The following is a 22652-nucleotide window of genomic DNA, read 5'->3' as shown; positions in this document are numbered from 1 at the left end:
TAGAGGGGCGGGGTAGAGGGGCGATGGGAGGGAGGCTCTAGAGAAAGGGCATAAATGTATACCTATAGCTGATTCATGCTGTTGAACAATAGAAACTAAAACAACATTGAAAAGCAATTATACTTCAATATTTTAAAAGTACACAAAAACAATAGAGTCTGAGAAAAGCCAATGAGTCTAGTTTTAAACATGATTCTAAATCTACAATGGTCACTGTGAAGACAAATCATTCTTATTCATTAAGTAAAATCAAAAGCACCTTATTCCCTGCCCCTAAATCCTGTTTTACATATCTTTGTATGTTCTTTAAGATTCAACTAAAACATAATAATTTGCTAAGGTTGCTTCCTATATGAGTACTTATAGTAACAAACTCAGTCATTATCATTTAACTTCTTTTAAACTATTCTTCTGAGGCCACCTCAGAAGTCCATACAAAGTCAAACATCAAAGAGAGCTTTCCCCTTTCAATCTGCAACATGCTTTATGTCTACAAGTCTTTAAAAGTCTGTAATACAAAATTATTGGAATGGTATATAAAATATTAATGCATATTGGTTACAAGTTCAAGTGGTACTGTAAGAAAACATAGCTAATGTTCCAAAATGATACATAAAGGAAATAAATCTGAATTTACAAATTTAATTTAATTTACAATTTAATGTCACTTAATGATAGTCTGAAACAAGAAAGATACATATGAAGAAAACAAACACATTTGCTTGATTTCACAGAATTTTTGAAAAGAAAATGAAAGATTTAAAAATCAAATCAGCAACAACACTAACAACAAACCCTAGAACTATATTTATGTGTTGGTGCCAATCTGAAATAACTGAGGACAATGTACGTAAAAGTGTGAAATTCATGAAGAATTTTCTCTGAGTAACCAATATTGATAATTGCTATTTTTGTGTTTACTTTCCACTTTGATTCCTGGGTCAGGAAGATCCCCCAGAGAAGAGCATGACTAGGCACTCCAGTATTCTTGCCTGGAGAATTCCATGGGCAGAGTAGCCTGGCAGGATCACAAAGAGTCAGGCACCACTGAGCGACTAACACTTTCACTTTCACTTTTTCACTCTAAAGTCCTAGAACTTCATTGTAATTTATTGTGAGATGGACTACAGAATCATTTCATTAACAGCAAACGACAAACTATGCTATGCAGAGACCGTTTCAAAATGATGTTCAGTATAACTAGGCTCAGAGAATGCAACTTTAAAAATATATTTGTTTTATTCTCAGGAAAATATGTCTGCATCTCCTAAAGTCTCCAATAGCTCTAAATTACAGATCTCTGAGTTCAAGCTGATGCGATTCCCAGGGATTCACCGTTGGCAACACTGGCTTTCTTTACCATTGGTGTAACCCTACCTCTCAGCAGTTGGTGCTAATATCCTCATCCTCATCACCATCTGCCAGGACCCTGCTCTTCAGCAGCCCATGTACCTCCCATGTATCTGTTTGTGTTGGACATGGGTCTGGCCACCACTGTCATGCTCAAGATTCTAGCCATTTTCTGGTTTGAGTCCAAGGTCGTTAGCTTCCCTGAGTGTTTTGCTCAAATTTATGCCTTTCACTGCTTTGTTGGCATGGAGTCTGGTATCTTCCTCTGCATGGCTTTTGATAGATACATAGCTATTTGTCACCCTCTTCACTATACATCAATTGTCACCAATGCTTAATCTTCAAATCTATCTTGTTCATTGTGCTTCAGAATGGCTTGCTTGTCATTCCAGTACCTGTGCTTGCTGCCCGGCATAATTATTGATCCAGGAATGAGACTGAGCATTGCCTGTGCTCTAATCTTGTGGTCACTAGCCTGGCTTGTGATGGCAGGAGGCCAAACAGCATTAGCCAAATGGTTTTGGCATTTGGAATCGGGAATGATCTAAGTCTTACAATATTGTCATACACTTTGATTTGCACTCTCTACTTAGACTGAACTCAACTGAAGCTGCATCTAAAGCATTGAGCACTTGTAGGTCTCATCTCATGCTCATCCTCTTCTTTTATACAGTTGTTGTAGTGATTTGAGTAACTCACCTAGCAGAGACAAAGCTACTTTGATTCCAGTTCGACTAAATGTGCTGCACAATATTATGCCCTCTTTCCTCAACCTTATGGTGTATTCACTTAGGACTAAGGAACTTAGGGCAAGCTTCCAAAAGGGGTTTTATTTGAGTTTAGAAAAGAAAGTAAGGCACCCAAGACCTTCTCCATGATGTATAGGTACTTCAACATCTTTAAGAGTAGATATTAGACATTCAGAGATGATGGGCAATGTGAATGCCTTTGAGATACCTTTCTCACATTTTCATATAAACAACTGTGAAATTACTCTAAAGAAAAAAAAAAACCTTCACAGTAGCTCCAAATTATGAACAAGAGCTAAATATATGTGAGGAAAGGAAACGCTTTCTAACAAACAACTCAAATGGAATAAAAAACTGTAATTAATGATTTATCTCTTTCCCCTACAATAAATAGGATATAAGAATGGCATACACACACATACACATTTGCAATCAAACAAATGAAAGTGAATGGGATGTGAATTACAAATATTGCCTGTTTGCTGATAGCTGTGACTTGGAAGCAAAGCCAATCTGGCTGAACAAGCATCATTTCAGTAATATGAATGCAGATGCAGTGGTAGAAAATACTTCAGATGAGCAAAGCCCGACTGGACTATAAAGAGGCTTGGGGAGAATATGGCTAGACGAGCAGACTGAGGAGAAAGTCGTAGGTCAGTAGATGAATGCATGAGAGAGAGAGGGAGAGAGAGAGAAATATTCAGAAGGATCATTATCTTGCTCCATTGGTTTCTCCACATCTGCTCTCTGCCCTTTCTACACTGTTCTGTGCCCTAGAAGTCTGAAGCTCATATACCATATGACCCAGTGTCCTTTGTTGTCTAGCATTCAGTTGGATTGAGCTCACTGACAGGAGATTACTGTTCACGAGTTGAAAGAGTTTGGGTTTTTTTTTCTTTTATTCTTAGCCTGCTCTGACATCACGGCTCTGATGTGTCCCTTAAGGTCTTGCCTTGCTGACCATCTGCTTGAGGCTACAGTTCTTATGGTTTTTACCCAAGAACACTTTTTTTTCTCTCTTTTCCCCTTAAGGGCAAGGGAGCAATTCAGTTCTTATGATACCCAACCAGTCAATCCTAAAGGAAATCAACCCTGAATTTCCACTGGAAAGACTGATTCTGAAGCTGAAGCTCCAATACTTTGGGCACCTGATATGAAGAGCTATCTCATTGGAAAAGACCCTGATGCTGGGAAAGACTGAAGGCAGTATAAGGGGACAACAGAGGACAAGATGGTTGCATGGCATCACTGACTCGATGGACATGAGTTTGAGTAAGCTCTGGGAGATGGTGTGGGACTGTGTGCTGTGTGCTGCAGTCCATGGGTCGCAAAGAGTCAAACATGCCTGAGCAACTGAACAACAACAATCCAGTATTTATTTTCTCAACATTTGTTTTTGTTTCCTTACTCCTTCCTACAACTCTGTTAATATCAACTTCACTGAATTCTTTTCTGACTCACATTGTTTGTGAGTCTTTTGTTTATTTTTGTGACTGATTCATCAGCTTTACCTCTATCACCACACCTCTGCTACAAGCTACTTCTCGGCCTCTGACAACAGTCACACAAAGATATAGGCTGCTTGAGTAAGAGAGGAATTTATAGATAATCAAACCAGAAATATTTGTAAGGCAGGAGGCAGATGCAGAATTTTCATCCCAGTGAAAAATCTTGCCCTGAATTTTATTTTTTTCCACGATCTTAAAACCAAAGATAGCAGAAACAAAGCTTAGGCTATTAGTGTGATATATTTCACTATGTTCTGGGCTGGTTTACATTGAGCTCATGCTTGCTATCATTGTTGTTCAGTTGCCAAGTCCTGCCTGACTCTTTGCAATACTATAGACTACAGTACGCCAGCATCCTCTGTCCTCCACCATCTCCTGGAGTTTGTTCAAATTCATGTGCACTGAGTCGGTGAGGCCATCCAACCAACTCATCCTGTTTCATCCCCTTCTTCTTTTGCTGTCTGATAATCTAATCCTCTGTCACCCCCTTCTCTTTTTGCCTTCAATCTTTTCCAGGATCACAATCTTTTCCAGTGAAATAGCTCTTTGCATCATATATTTTGTTATGATCTGGGCTAGTTAAATTGAGCCCATGCTTAGAATGTTTCATTAACTTGCTGAGATATGTTATGGGTTACCACTTGAAAAATGAGGTCTAATTTTATGCAGGCCCACCAGATGTTAGGAATTCTATTTCACATTGATGATAGTCACTCATTTTATAGCTAGAATTAAAAAGTAAATTCTATCATTCTCAAGTATTCTGAAAACAGCATGGAGTATTTTTCTTTATTAATCTGGCTTTTCACACAAACTTGCATTTATTTATATTCATTTAGAGGCTGACAAAGAGAAAACTCAATGTTCCATGCACTCGTAAAACTATGTTCTTTAATAATAACATATTTCAGAGCATTAAAATAATATAAGTAAACACATGCTTGATATTTTCAATAAAGATACAAGAAAATGGCACTTCTGTTAAATAACAATGACACCATCAAAGTGCCATGAAAGAAAGCAAAAATTTCCTGTCATTCCAGCAGAGATAACCTACACATTACAGTCTAACAGAATTTAAATGTCAAGAATTTATGCAAGAGTAACAGTGAGAATTTTTAAAGGCATTAAAAAAATGAGGAAAAGTTTATGAGAAGCAGTAAGAAGTGCAGACCATGAATTTTCAAAATAACCCATTAACTTTGTTACAAGAAAGAAAATCAATCAGCTGCAGAGGTTTTGAGCAGCAGAAGTTGTCTTGGTGCATTGGTGAGAGGCTGCTGGGCCAGAGCTGGTACTCTGTGATGCTACAGCCTGAGCAGTTCTGAAAGCTGTTTTTCCAGCTTATCTATAGAGCTGTTCATCTTTAGCAGCATTTCAATATCATAGATCTTCTTAAAATGGACAAGATGATTCCCACTTAGATTTGATGCACTTGAAGAGTCATTTGCAGTAGTTGACCTCAATAGCAATGGATTCATTTGTGACTATGAACTCCTTAAGCTGAAGGAAGCCCATATGCCATACCAGGATATTAAATGAGAGAAATTATGCAAAATTCTACATTGGATAGCAACTTTTTGAATAAGTATGGGATGTTTGACAAATTTATTTATATTTTCCAAGAGGTAAAAAGTAGTGATAATTGACAAAATCTCCCACAAAGCAGTTAACAGGGAAGAATGGATTTGCAGTCAGGATCTTCAGAGCCACCAGTGAAGGAATCAGTTTATGCTCTCCTTCTAAATTGCTGCCCTTTACGTTGGCCTGTATTTTATCTCTATGTATCGTTTTCCCTGTTAGGATGTCCATCTTTTGGAGCTTGTTTAGATGATTAGATATGAATATTATTAGACAGCAATTTTGATTTCCATACAGTGTTCTATTTTTTACTTGAGAACTCTGGTCAGAGGGTATGTGGATATGAGTGTCCTTTGCTTATTGTTATAGCAGTAAAAATTTTCCAGTGTCACTAACTGTTTGTTTTTGTTTCCTTACTCCCTCCTACAACTCTGTTAATATCAACTTCACTGAATTCTTTTCTGACTCACATTGTTGAAGAATATAATGCAAGCTCTTTATAGACTTTAATTCTTAAAATCAGTGGATTTCTACAATATTCTATCTGCCTGATCCTTTTTGTTCCTTTAACAATATTTTGTTACATTAAATAAGTGCAGATTTTTCTACTTTTTAAAAGGGAAAAGTAAATAAGTAAAAGCATACAATTATGTAAGAAGTTGGAGGAGAACATGGACACACACTCCAGTATTCTTGCCAGGAGAATTCCATGGACAGAGGAGCCTGGCGGGCTCAGTCCATGGGATCACAAAGAGTTGAACATAGCAGAAGCAACTTGGCATGGCATGTGAAAAGTAAGTAAAAATGTATGTTATAGAGAAAAAAGAGTACCTTAAATGTGCATTTTTCTCTCATATCCAAAGTGTAAACAATTGACATAATTTCTCCAAAATACTTGATTTGATACATGCTTATTTGTTTTAAAACTTTGTCATCAAACTGTTCAAATTTGAAATGGTGTTGAATGTGACACTTTTGAGGCGAGACTATGCTCAAACTGAAACATGTACGGCCGTCGAGTGTGCTGCATGTACACATGTGCTCAGTAGCTTCAGTCATGCCTGACTCTGCAACCCCATGGACTACACTGTCCATGGAATTCTTCAGGCAAGAATACTAGCGTGGGTTCCCATTTTCTACTCCAGGTTATTTTCCTGGCGAGGGATCTAGCCCGGGTCTCACACACTGCAGGCAGTTTCTTTACCATCTGAGCCACCAGGTATATGTAGGACTTAATGTACTCTTGCATTTTCAAGCTGTTAGCTGTGGTTTTCAAAATCATGATGTTACTCTAACTCTAAACACTGAGGTAACTTGGTAGCAATGCATTACTTCAAAATAAAAGATTTATGTAATAAAGAAAAGAAAGTCAAGGAAATGCATTAAGGATATAATGAGCATTTATTCTATACAAATGTAGACTCTTGAGACTGGAAATCAAGAGGGTTTCTTTCGGTTTTAGGAAGCAGAATCTCCCTTAAACCAACATCAGCCAAAAGTATGTGACTTAGGAGGGTACAGAGGCTTATCACAGAAGCCAGGGAGAAAGTGAAACTGGGCTTCCCAACTCAGAAATTTGAATTCCCGTATTAAGTATTTTATGCCTTTGAGCAGCATGGTCTCTTACCTTCTCTGTGCCTATGAGAGAGACATAGAAAGAGAACTAGCCCAAACTTCTCTTCATGTAGGTTAGTTTCCTCCGCTTCTCTATGAGTGTGGCTAGGCGTACATTCAGGTTTTCTAGATTCTGAAGCACATGCAAATTTAAGGATCCACTTAAGAATTAACCACAAAATAAATATTTACTTAGAATTGAGAAAAAATTAATAACACAAATTTAATAGCTGTAATTTCACATATACTACAGAATCCTGAAAAATATAATTTATTACCAGGTAAATATCAATAACAAAATTTAGATATAGCTTTTACTGATATAATTTCATGTTTATAGAGTAGTTGTAGAAGTAAAACAAGTTCTGCATATTCTGTCACAGATTCACCAATAGGTTGCATTTTGCACCAATTTTTTTTAAATTTTCTCTCTTTCCATTTGTATATGTGTATATTTATATACTATTTTTTTTCTGAGCAATTTTGAAGTAAGTTGGAGAGACTATGACTGTTTACTTTTACAAATTTTAGTGTGCATTTCTAAGAATAAAGACATTTACTTGCATAACCATAACACATACAACAGAATCAGGTAAATTATGCTGATACTTTACAATAATCTAATCCATACTACACATCCAAATTTTGTCAATGGTCTTTATGATGGCATTTGTAGCAAATCTTTCTAGGTTTGGGATAAAATCCCAAACATTTCAGTTGATTGCTCTATGTTTTCATTTTGATATAAGGTTTCCTCACCTTACTTTGGATCTTTATATTTTATAAGAGATATGGTAGGCATTTGCAAAACATCCCTAGGTTTGGGATTGACTGGTGTTGTCTCATAATTAGTGTGGTGGCCTTGGACATGTGCCTTCAAGAGAAGCTGATTTGCGTAGCCCTGTTGATGACAGCTGACTGCTGGACCTTGGAACGTGCCATGACACTCACACCAAGATCGTGCTTCCCTTGGCTGTTCCAAGACAAGACTGAACAACGTAGAGGAACTTGAGCTAGGTCCTTCCTGCCAAAAATGGAGCTTTTTTAATGATCCGACTTTGCTTGTGGACTCCCTTGTAGCCTGGTTGAGACATTCTCAGAGCTGCACTAAAGATCTAAAGTACCTAAAATTAGTGATTGTCCCTACCCTGCTGCTGCTGTGTTGCTTCAGTCGTGTCCGACTCTGTGCGACCCCATAGATGGCAGCACACCAGTATCCCCCGTCCTGGGATTCTCTGGGCAAGAATACTGGAGTCGGTTGCCATTTCCTTCTCCAATGCATGGAAGTGAAAAGTGAAAGTGAAGTCGCTCAGTTGTGTCCGACTCTTAGCGACCCCATGGACTGCAGCCTACCAGGCTCCTCCATCCATCGAACTTTCCAGGCAAGAGTACTGGAGTAGGGTGCCATTGCCTTGTCCTTATCCTATTTTGGTTTAATTCTCCAGTCTAGCCCTTGCAGAAAGAAAGATAGATCTGGGAGATTGGCTGTAGGCTACTGAAAGTTCGATCAAGCAGCAGCCGCGGTAGCAGTTGCAGGGTCTGAGATTGTATCTATGTTAGAACAGGTTAATCAAGCCCAAGGTACATGATATGCAGCAACTGATCTGGTAAATGAATTATTTACTAATTTAGTTAAAAATGGGGGGAATCAGAAATAGTAATGATTCAAGTGGAAAATGCAACTGTACTCCTTTAAGGCTTTCTCCAGGGTTGGAATAGTTTGTATTATTTTATAAGTTTACATTCTTGGTGATTTTGTGTGTACTTGTTCTATCCATTACAGAAAGAGGAAATTGAAATTTTCATTTGTATTTTTGGATTTGTCTATTTTTCTGGCAGATCTGTATGTTTTTACTCCATGTATTCTGAATTCCTCTTATTAGACTCATAAGCATTATGAAATTGACCTTCTTTATCCCCTTGGTAAAATTATTTGCTCTAAGAGTATTTGATATTAAAATAGTCACTTCAGCTATCTTTTGACTAGTGTTGTTGTTGTTGTTTAGTTGCTAAGTCATGTCTGACTCTTTGTGACTCCATGGACTATAGCCCGCCAGGCTCCTCTGTCCATGGGATTTCTCAGGAAAGAATATTGGAGTGGGTTGGTATTTCCTTCTCCAGGGAGTCCTTCCAATCCAGGGATCAAACCTGCATCTCCTGCTTGGCAGGCAGGCTCTTTACCACTGCACTACATAGGAAGCCCTTTTGCCTAGTGCTAGCATTGTATAACTTTCTTCGTCCTTTAACTTTTAACCTATTTGTGTCTTCTTACTTCAACATTACCGTTACTATTAAAAATGATTATTGAAATGGTTAACTTTAGTCTATCATCTTTTACTTGGTTTTTATTTATCATGTATTCTTTGTTACCTTTGCTTCTTATTTTATTTTATTTTTTTTTTTTTGCCTTCTTGAGGATTAAATAACTATCATGATTGCATTTGATTTTCTAGCTTAACACAGTTGCAAGAACAAATAAACAGAAAAACTAATAGTGGAAGATGTGAATACACTATTTTTCTTCCAAGGCAAATCAAGAGTATACACAAAAAGTAAGCCTAATAAATGACATATTTATGGACATATACCCCAATAAGAGACAATATTCATTCTTCTCAGGGGCATGTGAATAATTAACAAAATATCATGCTCTTGTAAAGGAGATTACACAATACCATCAGCAAGCCCTGTAGAGAGAAATAAAACAAGCAACTCTCATCACAGTGAATCAAAACTAGAAATATAAAATTTTAAAATAGCATTTTTCATAAGTAACCAAGTGCATAATTAAATGACAATAAGACAACAGTTTCTTATCAAATTGGCACATAATTTTTGGAATGGAAGAGGAGGACTCCAATACAAAACAGGAATTTGTCTTGAGGAAATAATCAGATCAGAAATGTAAAAGTTTCACATATGGGTCAATTGCTATAGTGTTTAAAAGGATCTATAGTATGAGATTAGGGTATCTTTAAGTAAATTATGAACTTTTATTCAATTATAATAATTCTGAAGGGAATGGCAAGCCACTTCAGTATTCTTGCCTTGAGAACCCCATGAACAGTATGAAAAGGCAAAATGATAGGATACTGAAAGAGGAACTCCCCAGGTCATTAGGTGCCCAATTTGCTACTGGAGATCAGTGGAGAAATAACTCCAGAAAGAATGAAGGGATGGAGCCAAAGCAAAAACAATACCCAGTTGTGGATATGACTGGTGATAGAAGCAAGATCTGATGCTGTAAAGAGCAATATTGCATAGGAACCTGGAATGTCAGTTCCATGAATCAAGGCAAATTGGAAGTGGTCAAACAAGAGATGGCAAGGGTGGACATCGACATTCTAGGAATCAGTGAACTAAAATACTCTGGAATGGGTGAATTTAACTCAGATGACCATTATATCTACTACTGTGGGCAGGAATCCTTCAGAAGAAATGGAGTAGCCATCATGGTCAACAAAGAGTCCGAAATGCAGTACTTGGATGCAATCTCAAAAACGACAGAATGATCTCTGTTCATCTCCCAGGCAAACCATTCAATATCACAATTATCCAAGTCTATGCCCCGACCAGTAATGCTGAAGAAGCTGAAGTTGAACGGTTCTATGAAGACCTCCAATACCTTTTAGAACTAACACCTAAAAAAGATATCCTTTTCATTATAGGGGACTGGAATGCAAAAATAGGAAGTCAAGAAACACCTGGAGTAACAGGCAAATTTGGCCTTGGAATGCAGAATGAAGCAGGGCAAAGACTAATATAGTTTTGTCAAGAAAATGCACTGGTCATAGCAAACACCGTCTTCCAACAACACAAGAGAACACTCTACACAGGGACATCACCAGATGGTCAACACTGAAATCAGATTATATTCTTTGCAGCCAAAGATGGAGAAGCTCTATACAGTCAAAAAAAACAAGACCAGGAGCTGACTGTGGCTCAGATCATGAACTCATTATTACCAAATTCAGACTCAAATTGAAGAAAATAGGGAAAACCACTAGACCATTCAGGTATGACCTAAATCAAATCCCTTATGATTATACAGTGGAAGTGAGAAATAGATTTAAGGGCCTAGATCTGATAGATAGAGTGCCTGATGAACTATGGAATGAGGTTCGTGACATTGTACAGGAGACAGGGATCAAGACCATCCCCATGGAAAAGAAATGCAAAAAAGCAAAATGGCTGTCTGAGGAGGCCTTACAAATAGCTTTGAAAAGAAGAGAGGCGAAAAGCAAAGGAGAAAAAAGAAGATATAAGCATCTGAATGCAGAGTTCCAAAGAATAGCAAGAAGAGATAAGAAAGCCTTCTTCAGTGATCAATGCAAAGAAATAGAGGAAAACAACAGAATGGGAAAGACTAGAGATCTCTTCAAGAAAATTAGAGATGTTAAGGGAACATTTCATGCAAAGATGGGCTCGATAAAGGACAGAAATGGTATGGACCTAACAGAAGCAGTGATATTAAGAAGAGGTGGCAAGAATACATGGAAAACTGTACAAAAAAGATCTTCACGACCCAGATAATCATGGTGATGTGATCACTAATTTCGAGCCAGACATCTTGGAATGTGAAGTGAAGTGGGCCTTAGAAAGCATTACTATGAACAAAGCTAGTGGAGGTGATGGAATTCCAGTTGAGCTGTTTCAAATCCTGAAAGATGATGCTGTGAAAGTGCTGCACTCAATATGCCAGCAAATGTGGAAAACTCAGCAGTGGCCACAGGACTGGAAAAGGGCAGTTTTCATTCCAATTCCAAAGAAAGGCAATGCAAAAGAATGCTCAAACTCCTGCACAATTGTACTCATCTCACATGCTAGTAAAGTAATGCTCAAAATTCTCCAAGCCAGGCTTCATCAATACATGAACCATGAACTCCCTGATGTTCAAGCTGGTTTTTGAAAAGGCAGAGGAACCAGAGATCAAATTGCCAACATCCGCTGGATCATGGAAAAAGCAAGAGAGTTCCAGAAACACATCTATTTCTGCTTTATTGACTATACCAAAGCCTTTGACTGTGTGGATCACAATAAACTGTGGAAAATTCTGAAAGAGATGGGAATACCAGACCACCTGACCTGCCTCTTGAGAAATCTGTATGCAGGTCAGGAAGCAACAGTTAGAAATGGACATGGAACAACAGACTGGTTCCAAATAGGAAAGGGAGTACGTCAAGGCTGTATATTGTCACCCTGCTTATTTAACTTCTATGCAGAGTACATCATGAGAAACGCTGGACTGGAAGAAACACAAGCTGGAATCAAGATTGATGGGAGAAATATCAATAACCTCAGATATGCAGATGACACCACCCTTATGGCAGAAAGTGAAGAGGAGCTAAAAAGCCTCTTGATGAAAGTGAAAGTGGAGAGTGAAAAAGTTGGCTTAAAGCTCAACATTCAGAAAACGAAGATCATGGCATCTGGTCCCATCACTTCATGGTAAATAGATGGGGAAACAGTGGAAACAGTGTCAGACTTTATTTTTTCGGGCTCCAAAATCACTGCAGATGGTGATTGCAGCCATGAAATTAAAAGACGCTTACTCCTTGGAAGAAAGGTTATGACCAACCTAGATACTATATTCAAAGGCAGAGACATTACTTTGCCAACTAAGGTCCGTCTAGTCAAGGCTATGGTTTTTCCAGTAGTCATGTATGGATATGAGAGTAGGACTGTGAAGAAGGCTGAGTGCCAAAGAATTGATGCTTTTGAATTGTGGTGTTGGAGGACTCTTGAGAGTCCTTTGGACTCTTAGGAGATCCAACCAGTCCATTCTGAAGGAGATCAGCCCTGGGATTTCTTTGGAAGGAATGATGCTAAAGCTGAAGCCCCAGGACTTTGGCCACCTCATGCGAAGAGTTGACTCATTGGAAAAGACTCTGATGCTGAGAGCTATTGGGGGCAGGAGGAGAAGGGGACGACCGAGGATGAGATAGCTGGATAGCATCACGGACTCGATGAACGTGAGTCTGAGTGAACTCCGGGAGATGGTGATGGACAGGGTGGCCTGGTGTGCTGCGGTTCATGGGGTCGCAAAAAGTCGGACCATACTGAGCGGCTGAACTGAACTGAACTGATGAAAATGGACTCATAAAGGTTAAATAAAAATACCAGTCTATACTTTCACATATTATGATTTTTTTGTTAAAATATAGATAATAAATATATATATAATTATATTTTATACACGTATTTTTTTTAAATCAGGATAAAATACATATGAAGTTTCCTCTAAGTTGTAGACTATGGATGCTTTTTAATATCTTTTTAAAATAACTCCTGTTTTTCCAAATTATTCAATATATGCTGACATTACTTTTATTATCTGTTTTTAGTAGATAAAAATTGAATCAGTTATCTTTAAAATTACTGCTATTATCATGATTATTATCCTAAGGATATATATTAATCTAATTTTTCCTAACTTAATATGTAAGTATAATATGCTTAAACTGTCGAAGACTTTATTTTCTAGACCACCATAATGTTTATCACTTCCCTTACTTGAAAGTAAACTTTATAAACCAGGGGCCATGCTCACAGACTTCCTAGCTTAGCTTGGAGAGTAGAAAATTCTCAGTAAGCATTATTAAACAGGGAGATGAACTAATGCACGAATAAAAGAAGAAATGTTAACAAATAAATCAAGGTATGAATGAAAAAGAGTCCATACTCAATTGCTTTTGAATGTTTTCCAAAGGGCAGTGGTTAAAGGGAAATATTGCTTGCTATTTAGTTACTAAGCTGTGTTAGATTCTTTTGTGACCGCAGGGACTGTAGCCCACCAGGGTCCTCTGTCCATAGAACTTCATGGTTTCACAATCAAGATTACTGGGGTGGGTTGCCATTTCATCCTCCAGGGGATCTTCCTGGCCCAAGAATTAAACCCATGTCTCCTGTGTCTCCTGCATTGCAGGCTATTCTTTACTGCTGAGTCACCAGGAAAATCCCAAAGGCAAATATACATTTGAGATAAAATATTTAAAAGAAAATATTTAATCCTAGTTTTCATTAAAATAACTTGTGTTTGCTTTCAATCTCTCCCCTAACAAATATACATGCTAATGCACAAACACACATATATGAGAGTGCTCACATATTTGTGTATCATTATTTCAGCACTAAAAGTGGAAAGTGTTTACTCTGTTTCTTCCTCCTATAGAGGATGTTTTGATTCCCACATCAACACTTGTGTCTTGATACTCTGAAATATCCCATTGGGACATTTAACACACATTTTCCTTTAAAGGCTCAGTTTGATAATACAGATAGCAAGGAAGCAAGAGTTTGCTTGCTATGCAAGCACATTTATTCTAAGATTTGAATTTTTTTTAACCAAGACCCTGAATACTTGGGCCAGATTGCCTTCAGCTCACTGTTTTGCTGTGAAAGCAAAACATAAGGTAATTAATATATACAAAAGAAAGGATAATGGCAGGATTACTTTTCTTTCTTTTTTTCTTGTAGGCAGTAAGACAAAGTGAAGAAGGTCTATGGATACATAGCAATTGCTTATTATTTTTCCAGAAATAAATCTTTGATTCTAGTCACACAATTTTAAGGCAGAAATGTTGTATGATATTGGACATTCTTGAAAAAATGTTTATTTCCCCAAGTGTAACATTGTGGTTATGATTATTTCTATTATTTCTCTATCCAAAGAGAAATTAGAAGCAAATCACTCCCATGACAAAGAGAAATAGGAAAATAGTTAGAAAAATGGTTCTCAATCATTAGTCTGATGGTAAATGTGCTCTTGTTTTTCCCTGATTCTTTTCTTATTCCTCAAAATCATAATGTAATTTGCCTTGATTGTGTACTACAGAGACAGACCTATGACTTTTGTTTCATTGATTTTGGATAGAAAAAATTACATGGAGTAAAGAACCCTCAAATGAAAAGAAAAATATGAATCCAAGGATTAAACATGGTCTAATGAAAATACATCTATTACCTATTAAGTTTAAGGATGAAGATAGGCAACAGATATATCAAAGATATATTTTATAAGTGGCCATAGTCCTGTGTTTGTATTATTATTCCAGTAACTCTGACCATACCCCAGTACCCTATTTTTCTTCAACACAGGTAATTATTCTCTCTGCAGAGAAATTATTAAGGCACCAAACTGACATTGTTCACTCTTGTCAAGAGACCCTTTTACTCCAAGAGAAGCTGCAATATTGCATTGTGCACTGCTATTTACAATGCAATATACAGTTCAAGGTTTTTCATTCATTATGTCAGCAAATCTGGAGGACCTAGCAGTGGCCACAGAGCTGGAAAAGGTCAATCCTCATCCCAATTCCCAAAAAGTGTAATACCAAAGAATGTGCTAACCATTGGACAATCACACTCATCTCTCATGCTAATAAGGACATGCATAAAATCTTGCAGGCTAGGCTTCAGCATTATGAGAACCAAGAACTTCTAGATGTCCAAGCTGGGTTTAGAAAAGGAAGAGGAACTAGAAACCAAATTGTCAACATTTGCTGGATTATAGAGAAAGCAAGGGAATTTCAGAAAAAAAAAAAAAAAAAACTATCTCTGTTTCATCAACTATGCTAAAGCGTTTGACTGTGTGGATCATGACAAACTGTGGAAAGCTTTTAGAGAGATGGGAATACCAGACTATATTCCTTGTCTCCTGATAAACCTGTATGCAGGTCAAGAAGGAAGAGTTAGAACCCTGTATGGAACAACTGATTGGTTTAAGATCCAGAAAGGAGTACGACAGGACTGTCTGCTGTCACCCTGTTTGTTTAACCTGTATGCTGAGGATATCATGAGAAATGCTGGGCTGGATGAGTTACAGGCTAGAATCAAGACAGGAGGGAGAAACATCAACAACCTCAGATATGCGGATGATACCAGTCTAATGGCAGAAAGTAAAGAGGAACTAAAGAACCTCTTGATGAGGGTGAAGGAGGAAAGTGAAAGAGCCAGCTTAAGACTAAATATTAAAAAACTAAGATTGTGGTATCCAGCCCCATGACTGCATGGCAAACAGAAGGGGAAAAGGTGGAAGTACAGACAGATTTTCTCTTCTTGGGCTCCAAAATGACTGTGGATGGTGGCTGCAGCCATGAAGTCAGAAGATGATTGCTTCTTGGCAGGAAAGTGATGACAAACCTAGACAGTGTGTTGAAAAGCAGACATTACTGTGCTGACAAAGGTCTGTAAAGTCAAGGCTATGGGCTTCCCAGTGGTCATGTACAGTTGTGAGAGCTGGGCTATAAAGAAGGCAGAACTCCAAAGAATTGATGCCTTCGAACTGTGGTGCTGGAAAAGACTCCTAAAAAAACCTTGGGCAGCAAGGAGATCAAACCAGTCAATCTTAAGGGGGATCATCAACCCTGAATATTCAATGGAAGGACTGATACTGAAGCTGAAACTCTAGTATTTGGTCATCTGATGTGAACAGACAACTCACTGGAAAAGTTCCTAATGCTGGGGAAGACTGAAGGCAGAAGAAGAGGGCTTCAGAGGATGAGAAGGCTGTATAACATCATTGATGCAATGAACATGAACTTGGGCAAACTCCAGGCGATGGGGAGGGACAAGGAGGCCTGGAGTGCTAGGGCCCATGGGGTTGCAAAGAGCTGGACGCAACTGAGTGGCTGAACAACAATACAGTTCAAAGCAGTTTCTCTTATCACAGTTAAGAGAAACAAGAAAGGAATAGAAATCATATTTTTCAGTTAATTAGAATTATGTCAAAATTGATAGATGGTTTAAGTAGTTTATCTTTATTAACCAAACCAATATATTTGTTCTGTGTTTGTCATCTTATTCTTAGCACTCTGTATTTTGTTTCCCTAGTTTATCAAGAGAATGTTTATGTGTGTATCTTTCTAGCAATCTCTTTTAAAAATTAATTTTTATTAGAGTATAGTTGATTTACAATGTTGTGTTAGTTTCACATATACAGCAAAGTGAATCAGCTTTACATATACATATATACACTCTTTTTCAGATTCTTTTCTCATATAGGTCATTACAGAGTATTAAGTAGAGTTCCCTGTGCTATACAAAAATATCATATCAGTTATCTTATATATAATATCTGTATATTTCAATCTTAATTTTCCAGTTTATCCCTCCCCTCCTTTCCCCCTTGGTAACCATGTTTGTTTCCTATATGTGTGACTCTAGAGATCTTGAGGAAGATGCTTTGTATTTTTTATTCTACTAGTTTATTTTATGCATTCCAAGTAATACTAATTAGATTATAACTTAAAAATTTTCAAAGTCAAACATAAAATGTTATTCATTTATTTATTTCCTCTTTCATCCATCTGTTTGAAAAGTTATCTGATATGTATCAGGTGGTTGTTAGATACTGGGGGTTTTAATGTAAATACAAACTGTCCTTTTTTAAAAATATACAAACTGTCCTTAATGTAAATAATTTTACTGAATTGTGGAGGATTCCCACTATGAATTGATTTTTATAGCACCATGAGTTAAATACAATGAAAATAATTATTATTTGAATAAATCAGTTCCTTGCCTCTAATTATGGCAGTTTATAACTATATTATTTTAAGATTATTTATAGAATGTTTCACTACTGTCACATTCAAGAGGCATTCAATTCTTTCTGAAGAATTTTTTTTAATGAATATGAATTAACTATATTTGATGAAGGTTGGAAGATGAACACCAAAATGGCAGAGAACCACATATCACAAAGCAGAGAATATCAGTGTGATATGAATAGAAAGCAGCAGGTAGCGTCCTGTGACAGTCAGCATAACTGTCTGAGATTTTGTAATGACACAAGGAGAAGTCCTTGAAGGGCATGTGTATCAATATGTGCAACCTGTGTTTCTTTTTTTTCCAAAACTTTAACAAATCTAACCTGTCATTTCTTGGTGGCACTTTCTGATGCAGAATTTCGAAGTGATTATATTCCCTATAGAAAATGACATTGAAATAGGCACATTTATTAATGGAAGGTAGAACGAATATTCTCTCAAATGGAACACAGTAAAGGATTCATTTAGTGGCACTCAATGGTTTTCTAGAGCATTAATTTTTGTAAGCATTCTAAAATTGCTGTCAGTCTGAAAAAAATTTACAAATATTCAACACAGAAAATGTGGTAATGTGTTTCAGTATGCTCCTTCAATGTTCTCTTCAATATGATTTTCTGATTTTAGTAGCATAATATACACATGAAATTTTCACAATTACATCTTGATGATTTTTTACCACCGGAAACCCATTTCTCTCCCAACTAGATCAAGAAAGACAATATTCCCAGTATGTCACTAGAGCCCTCTTCCTCATGCTTCTTTTCACTCATTCACACCTGGGAAAAACACTCTTCTATGTTAATAGCACTTATTTCTTTGACCCATTTTTGTATTTAATGTGAATGGTGTTAAATATTACATTCTATTTTGTCTGCTGCTGCTGCTGCTAAGTCGCTTCAGTCGTGTCCGACTCTGTGCGACCCCATAGACGGCAGCCCACTGGGCTCCCCCATCCCTGGGATTCTCCAGGCAAGAACACTGGAGTGGGTTGCCATTTCCTTCTCCAGTGCATGAAAGTGAAAAGTGAAAGTGAAGTCGCTCAGTTGTGTCCGACTCTTAGCGACCCCATGGACTGCAGCCTACCAGGCTCCTCTGTCCATGGGATTTTCCAGGCAAGAGTACTGGAGTGGGGTGCCTTTGTCTTCTCCATTATTTTGTCTAGTTTTCAAAATTAAGTTTGTGAGATTTATATTTTTCATATTGTGCATGTAGTTATAGGTTGTGTATTGTCATCGTTTCACTGTGGGAACACACCAAAATTTATTTACCCATTCTGATATCAATAGAAATTTAGATATCTTCCAGGTTTAGATTGCTAATATATTACAAAGAATATTGGAATAATCATTCAATTAATAGTTGATATGTTCTGGCAAAAATATGTACACATTTTTAGTTGGAATGGATGTGATGGCTATATGTACACTCACCATCAAGATATGCCAAAACTATTTCAAACCTACACTCATACTAGTAGTGTATGAGAATTCCAGTCATTCCAATACTTGGTATCTTTTATGCTTTTTCGTTTTAACTATCTGGTTTGGTATGTGTTCATATGCCATGAGACATTCAGATTGCATTTATTTTCCAAATTATTATAAAAATTGGTGACTACTTACATGTTTACTCTCACTTTTTTCCTCTTTTGTGAAATATATATTTTATGTAATTTGTCGCTCCCTCTTTTTCTTATTGCTCTTGTAAGAGTGTTTTAGATATTTTGAATATTAATTTTTGTTGAACTTATGTGTTGCAAATATCTCCTCCTAGTCTGTGGCTCATTTTTCATACTTTTGGCAGTGTTTTTTAATTAAAAAAAATTAATTTTAACTTAATTCACTCTGTCATTTTTCTGTGGGTAGCACCTTTTGTGGTCTCTTCCAGATATTAAAGAAGATATGTATATTGCATTTCATATTTAACTCTACTTTTAAAAAAACTGTTGTATGAACAAAATGTGTATCTTTTCCTGCAATGTATATCCAACTGATCCAGTAATACTTATAGAAAATGGTGTATTTTCTCCCAATCTATAGTGTTTCCTTTGTCATAAATTAAATGGCTTAATGTGTGTTTCAGAATTTGGTTTCTGGGTTCTGTATTTCTTATAATAGTATTTTTCACCACGTTTAAAAGGATGAGTAATTTATTTTTTAAGGAAGTTATAGAAATTATCCTCATGCATATCTTTAAGAAATGGAAAGATAAGGTTAAAATCTAAAGATATATTTCTCTTCTATACTGCTCTACTTGTACTACCTGATCTTGGACAAATTGAGATGTAATAAAATCTCAAGGAGATTAAGTGAACTACAAAAATCAATTATAGAATCCAATTTTCTATCCTATAAATTGGTGGGATTTCCATCATGATAGTTGACCATGTTTCTAAAAAATCAGATAAACTGTTTCATATTCTGGTAATTATAGGGTTATTAAGAAGGTGTTTAATAGAAACCAATATTTTATTCTTGGGAAACTGGTCACAGAATTATTTTCATTCTACTAAATATAAAGCTTACATACATTTTTGGTGATTTAGAGCCCACTGGCTAAATTATTATCTGTTGTTTGCAATCAGCCTTAGGCTTGCATGAAGCTCATTTTTCTTACCTGTTTAGCAGAGACTACAATAGCACTAAATTTTTTCCTTCCTTCTTCTGACCTAACTCCTAGACACTGCAGACTGTATTTCTTAAGGGAGGGGTAGGAGAGGAAGGCAATGGCACCCCACTCCAGTACTCTTGCCTGGAAAATCCTGTGGATGGAGAGCCTGGTGGGCTGCAGTCCATGGGGTCGCTGAGAATTGGACACGACTCAGTGACGTCACTTTCACTTTTCACTTTCATGCATTGGAGAAGGAAATGGCAACCCACTCCAGTGTTCTTGCCTGGAGAATCCCAGGGATGGCGGAGCCTGGTGGGTTGCCGTCTATCAGGTTGCACAGAGTCAGACACGACTGAAGCGACTTGGCAGTAGCAGCAGCAGGAGAGGATTCTAGCTTCTTCACTGTCCAATGCTTTCTAAGCACCATGAAGTTAATTAATGGCTCTCTGGATATTTATGAATTATTTATCACTTATTATTTAGCACCAATGAAGTTCCTATTATCTGAGAATTGCAAAATTCTTTCTGGTTTACCTCCTGGCCACGCATCTAAATTATCACTTGTCCCCTCCACCCCAGTGACTTCTCATAAACTTGATCATTTGATTTCCATACTTTTGAATATTGATTCTTTTCTCTGGAATTCCTTTTATTAAATGTATCTCCTTTACAGCATGTTTTCCCTTCTGAATAGTTATCAAACACCTTCTCTTAATATAGTCTTTCTTTATAATCACCAATTCTTCCTTCAACATCCCATCAACAACAATAAATATCCTCTTTAAAAGTCTAGTGCTCATTTAGGAGGTTGCACATACTTTTAATTCTTATTATATTCATTGTGATAAATAGTATGCATCTTTGTCCATTAACTCTGATGTCCTTAATGAGTGAAACTCTTTGTTTTCCACATTGTCACATTTTAGATGTTCAATACATATATGTGAGAAATTAAAAAATTAATGAAAGGATGAGGTAGCATTTACTTATCTCAAATACTTAAATTGAAAATGAGATTTAGCCATAAGCATGGAATTTGGAATTAATTAATTTGCTCTTAGATGAGAAATACATTTGATGTGTGGTAAGAAATATCAAGTGTAAAGTTGCATTTATTTATGTTGTCTCCTACTAGAACTCGACTAACATGTGTTCCATTGTGAAATATATGAAAATGTAAATTCAAAAGATCAGAGACAACCAAAGAGAAAACAACAAAAATTGGAGATGTCAGTGTATTTATTGAATGATAAATATTACTAGAGAAACAAGCATAATCAAGACAAAGTACATGAATTATTTTAGTAAAGTATAATAGTGGGAAACTAGTTTGCTTTGTTTTTGGTACAGACACCAGATAATCTCAGAGGACAATATTTAAAGGTAAAGTAGAAAGATTGGTAGAAAGACATAATAAAAAAAAAAGATTCATTACCATTGATATATTTATGCATCCTAAACAAGATTAGCCACTAACTTACTGAAAGCTTATTCTGATTAGAAATTAAAAGCATTCTAATAAATGCACATAGACCATGATAAGAAAAGGCAAAAATGAGTCAATTTAAATGTGAAGAACCAAATCAAAATTTTTCTGATTTGTGAGACCCCGATCTCCATTTAGAAATGCGTAATTTAATATTTAAAAAAGGTTTCAAACAGTGCCTTAATAATTAAATATCAGTGATCATCTATTAAACAAGAATAAGAATTTTTAAAGTCCTCATATGTTTTGGTTCATAGGTATAGTGACCAAAGGACACTAGGATCACATCCACAGGGAGATCTATATATTTATTAACAAATGAAGTTTTCTATCCAAAATCTCTTTAGAGAAGATATAACAGAATTACTTTTTATTATAAATCTATGAGGGTGAAAAACTAGTTTTAGAAAATAATTTTGAATCAGTGTCTGTGATGTGAACTTGAATTGCTTAATAAAAATTTGCTGAGTGAATAAATGAACTAATCAATAAACAAACAGAAGACATACTCACTATCACTCAGGAAAGTTGACTGATCAAATAAACTACAGAATTTTAAAACACAGAAAAAGAGAAAGTAACCATAAACTATATTTTCTCTTGTCTTTATCTTACTCCAGGGAAAGTCACACAAAGTTTAAGTCTATTTGATTATGCTAATGCTGAATAAAACGGAGTGGGTCCCACCCTCATTCATTCTGAATGGAATCCCAGGACTGGAAGATGTTCATATTTGGATTTCCTTCCCATTCTGCTCCATGTATGTTGTAGCTATGGCAGGGAATTGTGGCCTCCTCTACCTCATCTACTGTGAGGACTCCTTGCACAAACCTATGTATTACTTCTTGGCCATGCTTTCCCTAACTGACCTTGTCATATGCTCTAGCACAGTCCCTAAAGCCCTCTCCATTTTCTGGTTCCATCTCAAGAAAATCAGCTTTGATGGATGCCTGATCCAGATGTTCTTCGTCCACACCTTCACAGGGATGGAGTCTGGGGTGCTCATGCTCATGGCCCTGGACCGCTACGTGGCCATCTGCTACCCTCTGCGCTACTCAACTATCCTCACAAATCCCATCATTGCAAAGGCGGGTCTCTCCACCTTTCTCAGAGGGGTGTTGCTCATCATTCCCTTCCCTTTCCTCACCAAGCGCCTGCCCTACTGCAGAGGCAACGTAATCCCCCACACTTACTGTGACCACAT

The 22652-nt window shown here is 36.8% G+C and overlaps 1 protein-coding gene and 1 pseudogene across 1 annotated transcript in view; both read left to right on the top strand.

The window, feature by feature from the left end:
• Window positions 1-1254: 1254 nt before the first annotated feature.
• On the top strand, window positions 1255-2228 carry LOC120875893 (annotated as a pseudogene).
• Window positions 2229-22101: 19873 nt separating this feature from the next.
• LOC120876587 (olfactory receptor 52N4) overlaps window positions 22102-22652 on the top strand; it is a 966-nt gene continuing 415 nt past the window's right edge. Inside the window, exon 1 of the mRNA XM_040258562.1 lies at window positions 22102-22652. This exon is cut by the window's right edge and continues 415 nt beyond it. Coding sequence (XP_040114496.1) covers window positions 22102-22652 — 551 coding nt within the window.

Source organism: Oryx dammah, unplaced genomic scaffold, assembly GCF_014754425.2.
Source record: "Oryx dammah isolate SB20612 unplaced genomic scaffold, SCBI_Odam_1.1 HiC_scaffold_17, whole genome shotgun sequence".
Lineage (NCBI taxonomy): Eukaryota > Metazoa > Chordata > Mammalia > Artiodactyla > Bovidae > Oryx > Oryx dammah.
The sequence above is the reverse complement of the archived record's forward strand: the minus strand, read 5'-3'. Positions and strand labels throughout refer to the sequence as shown.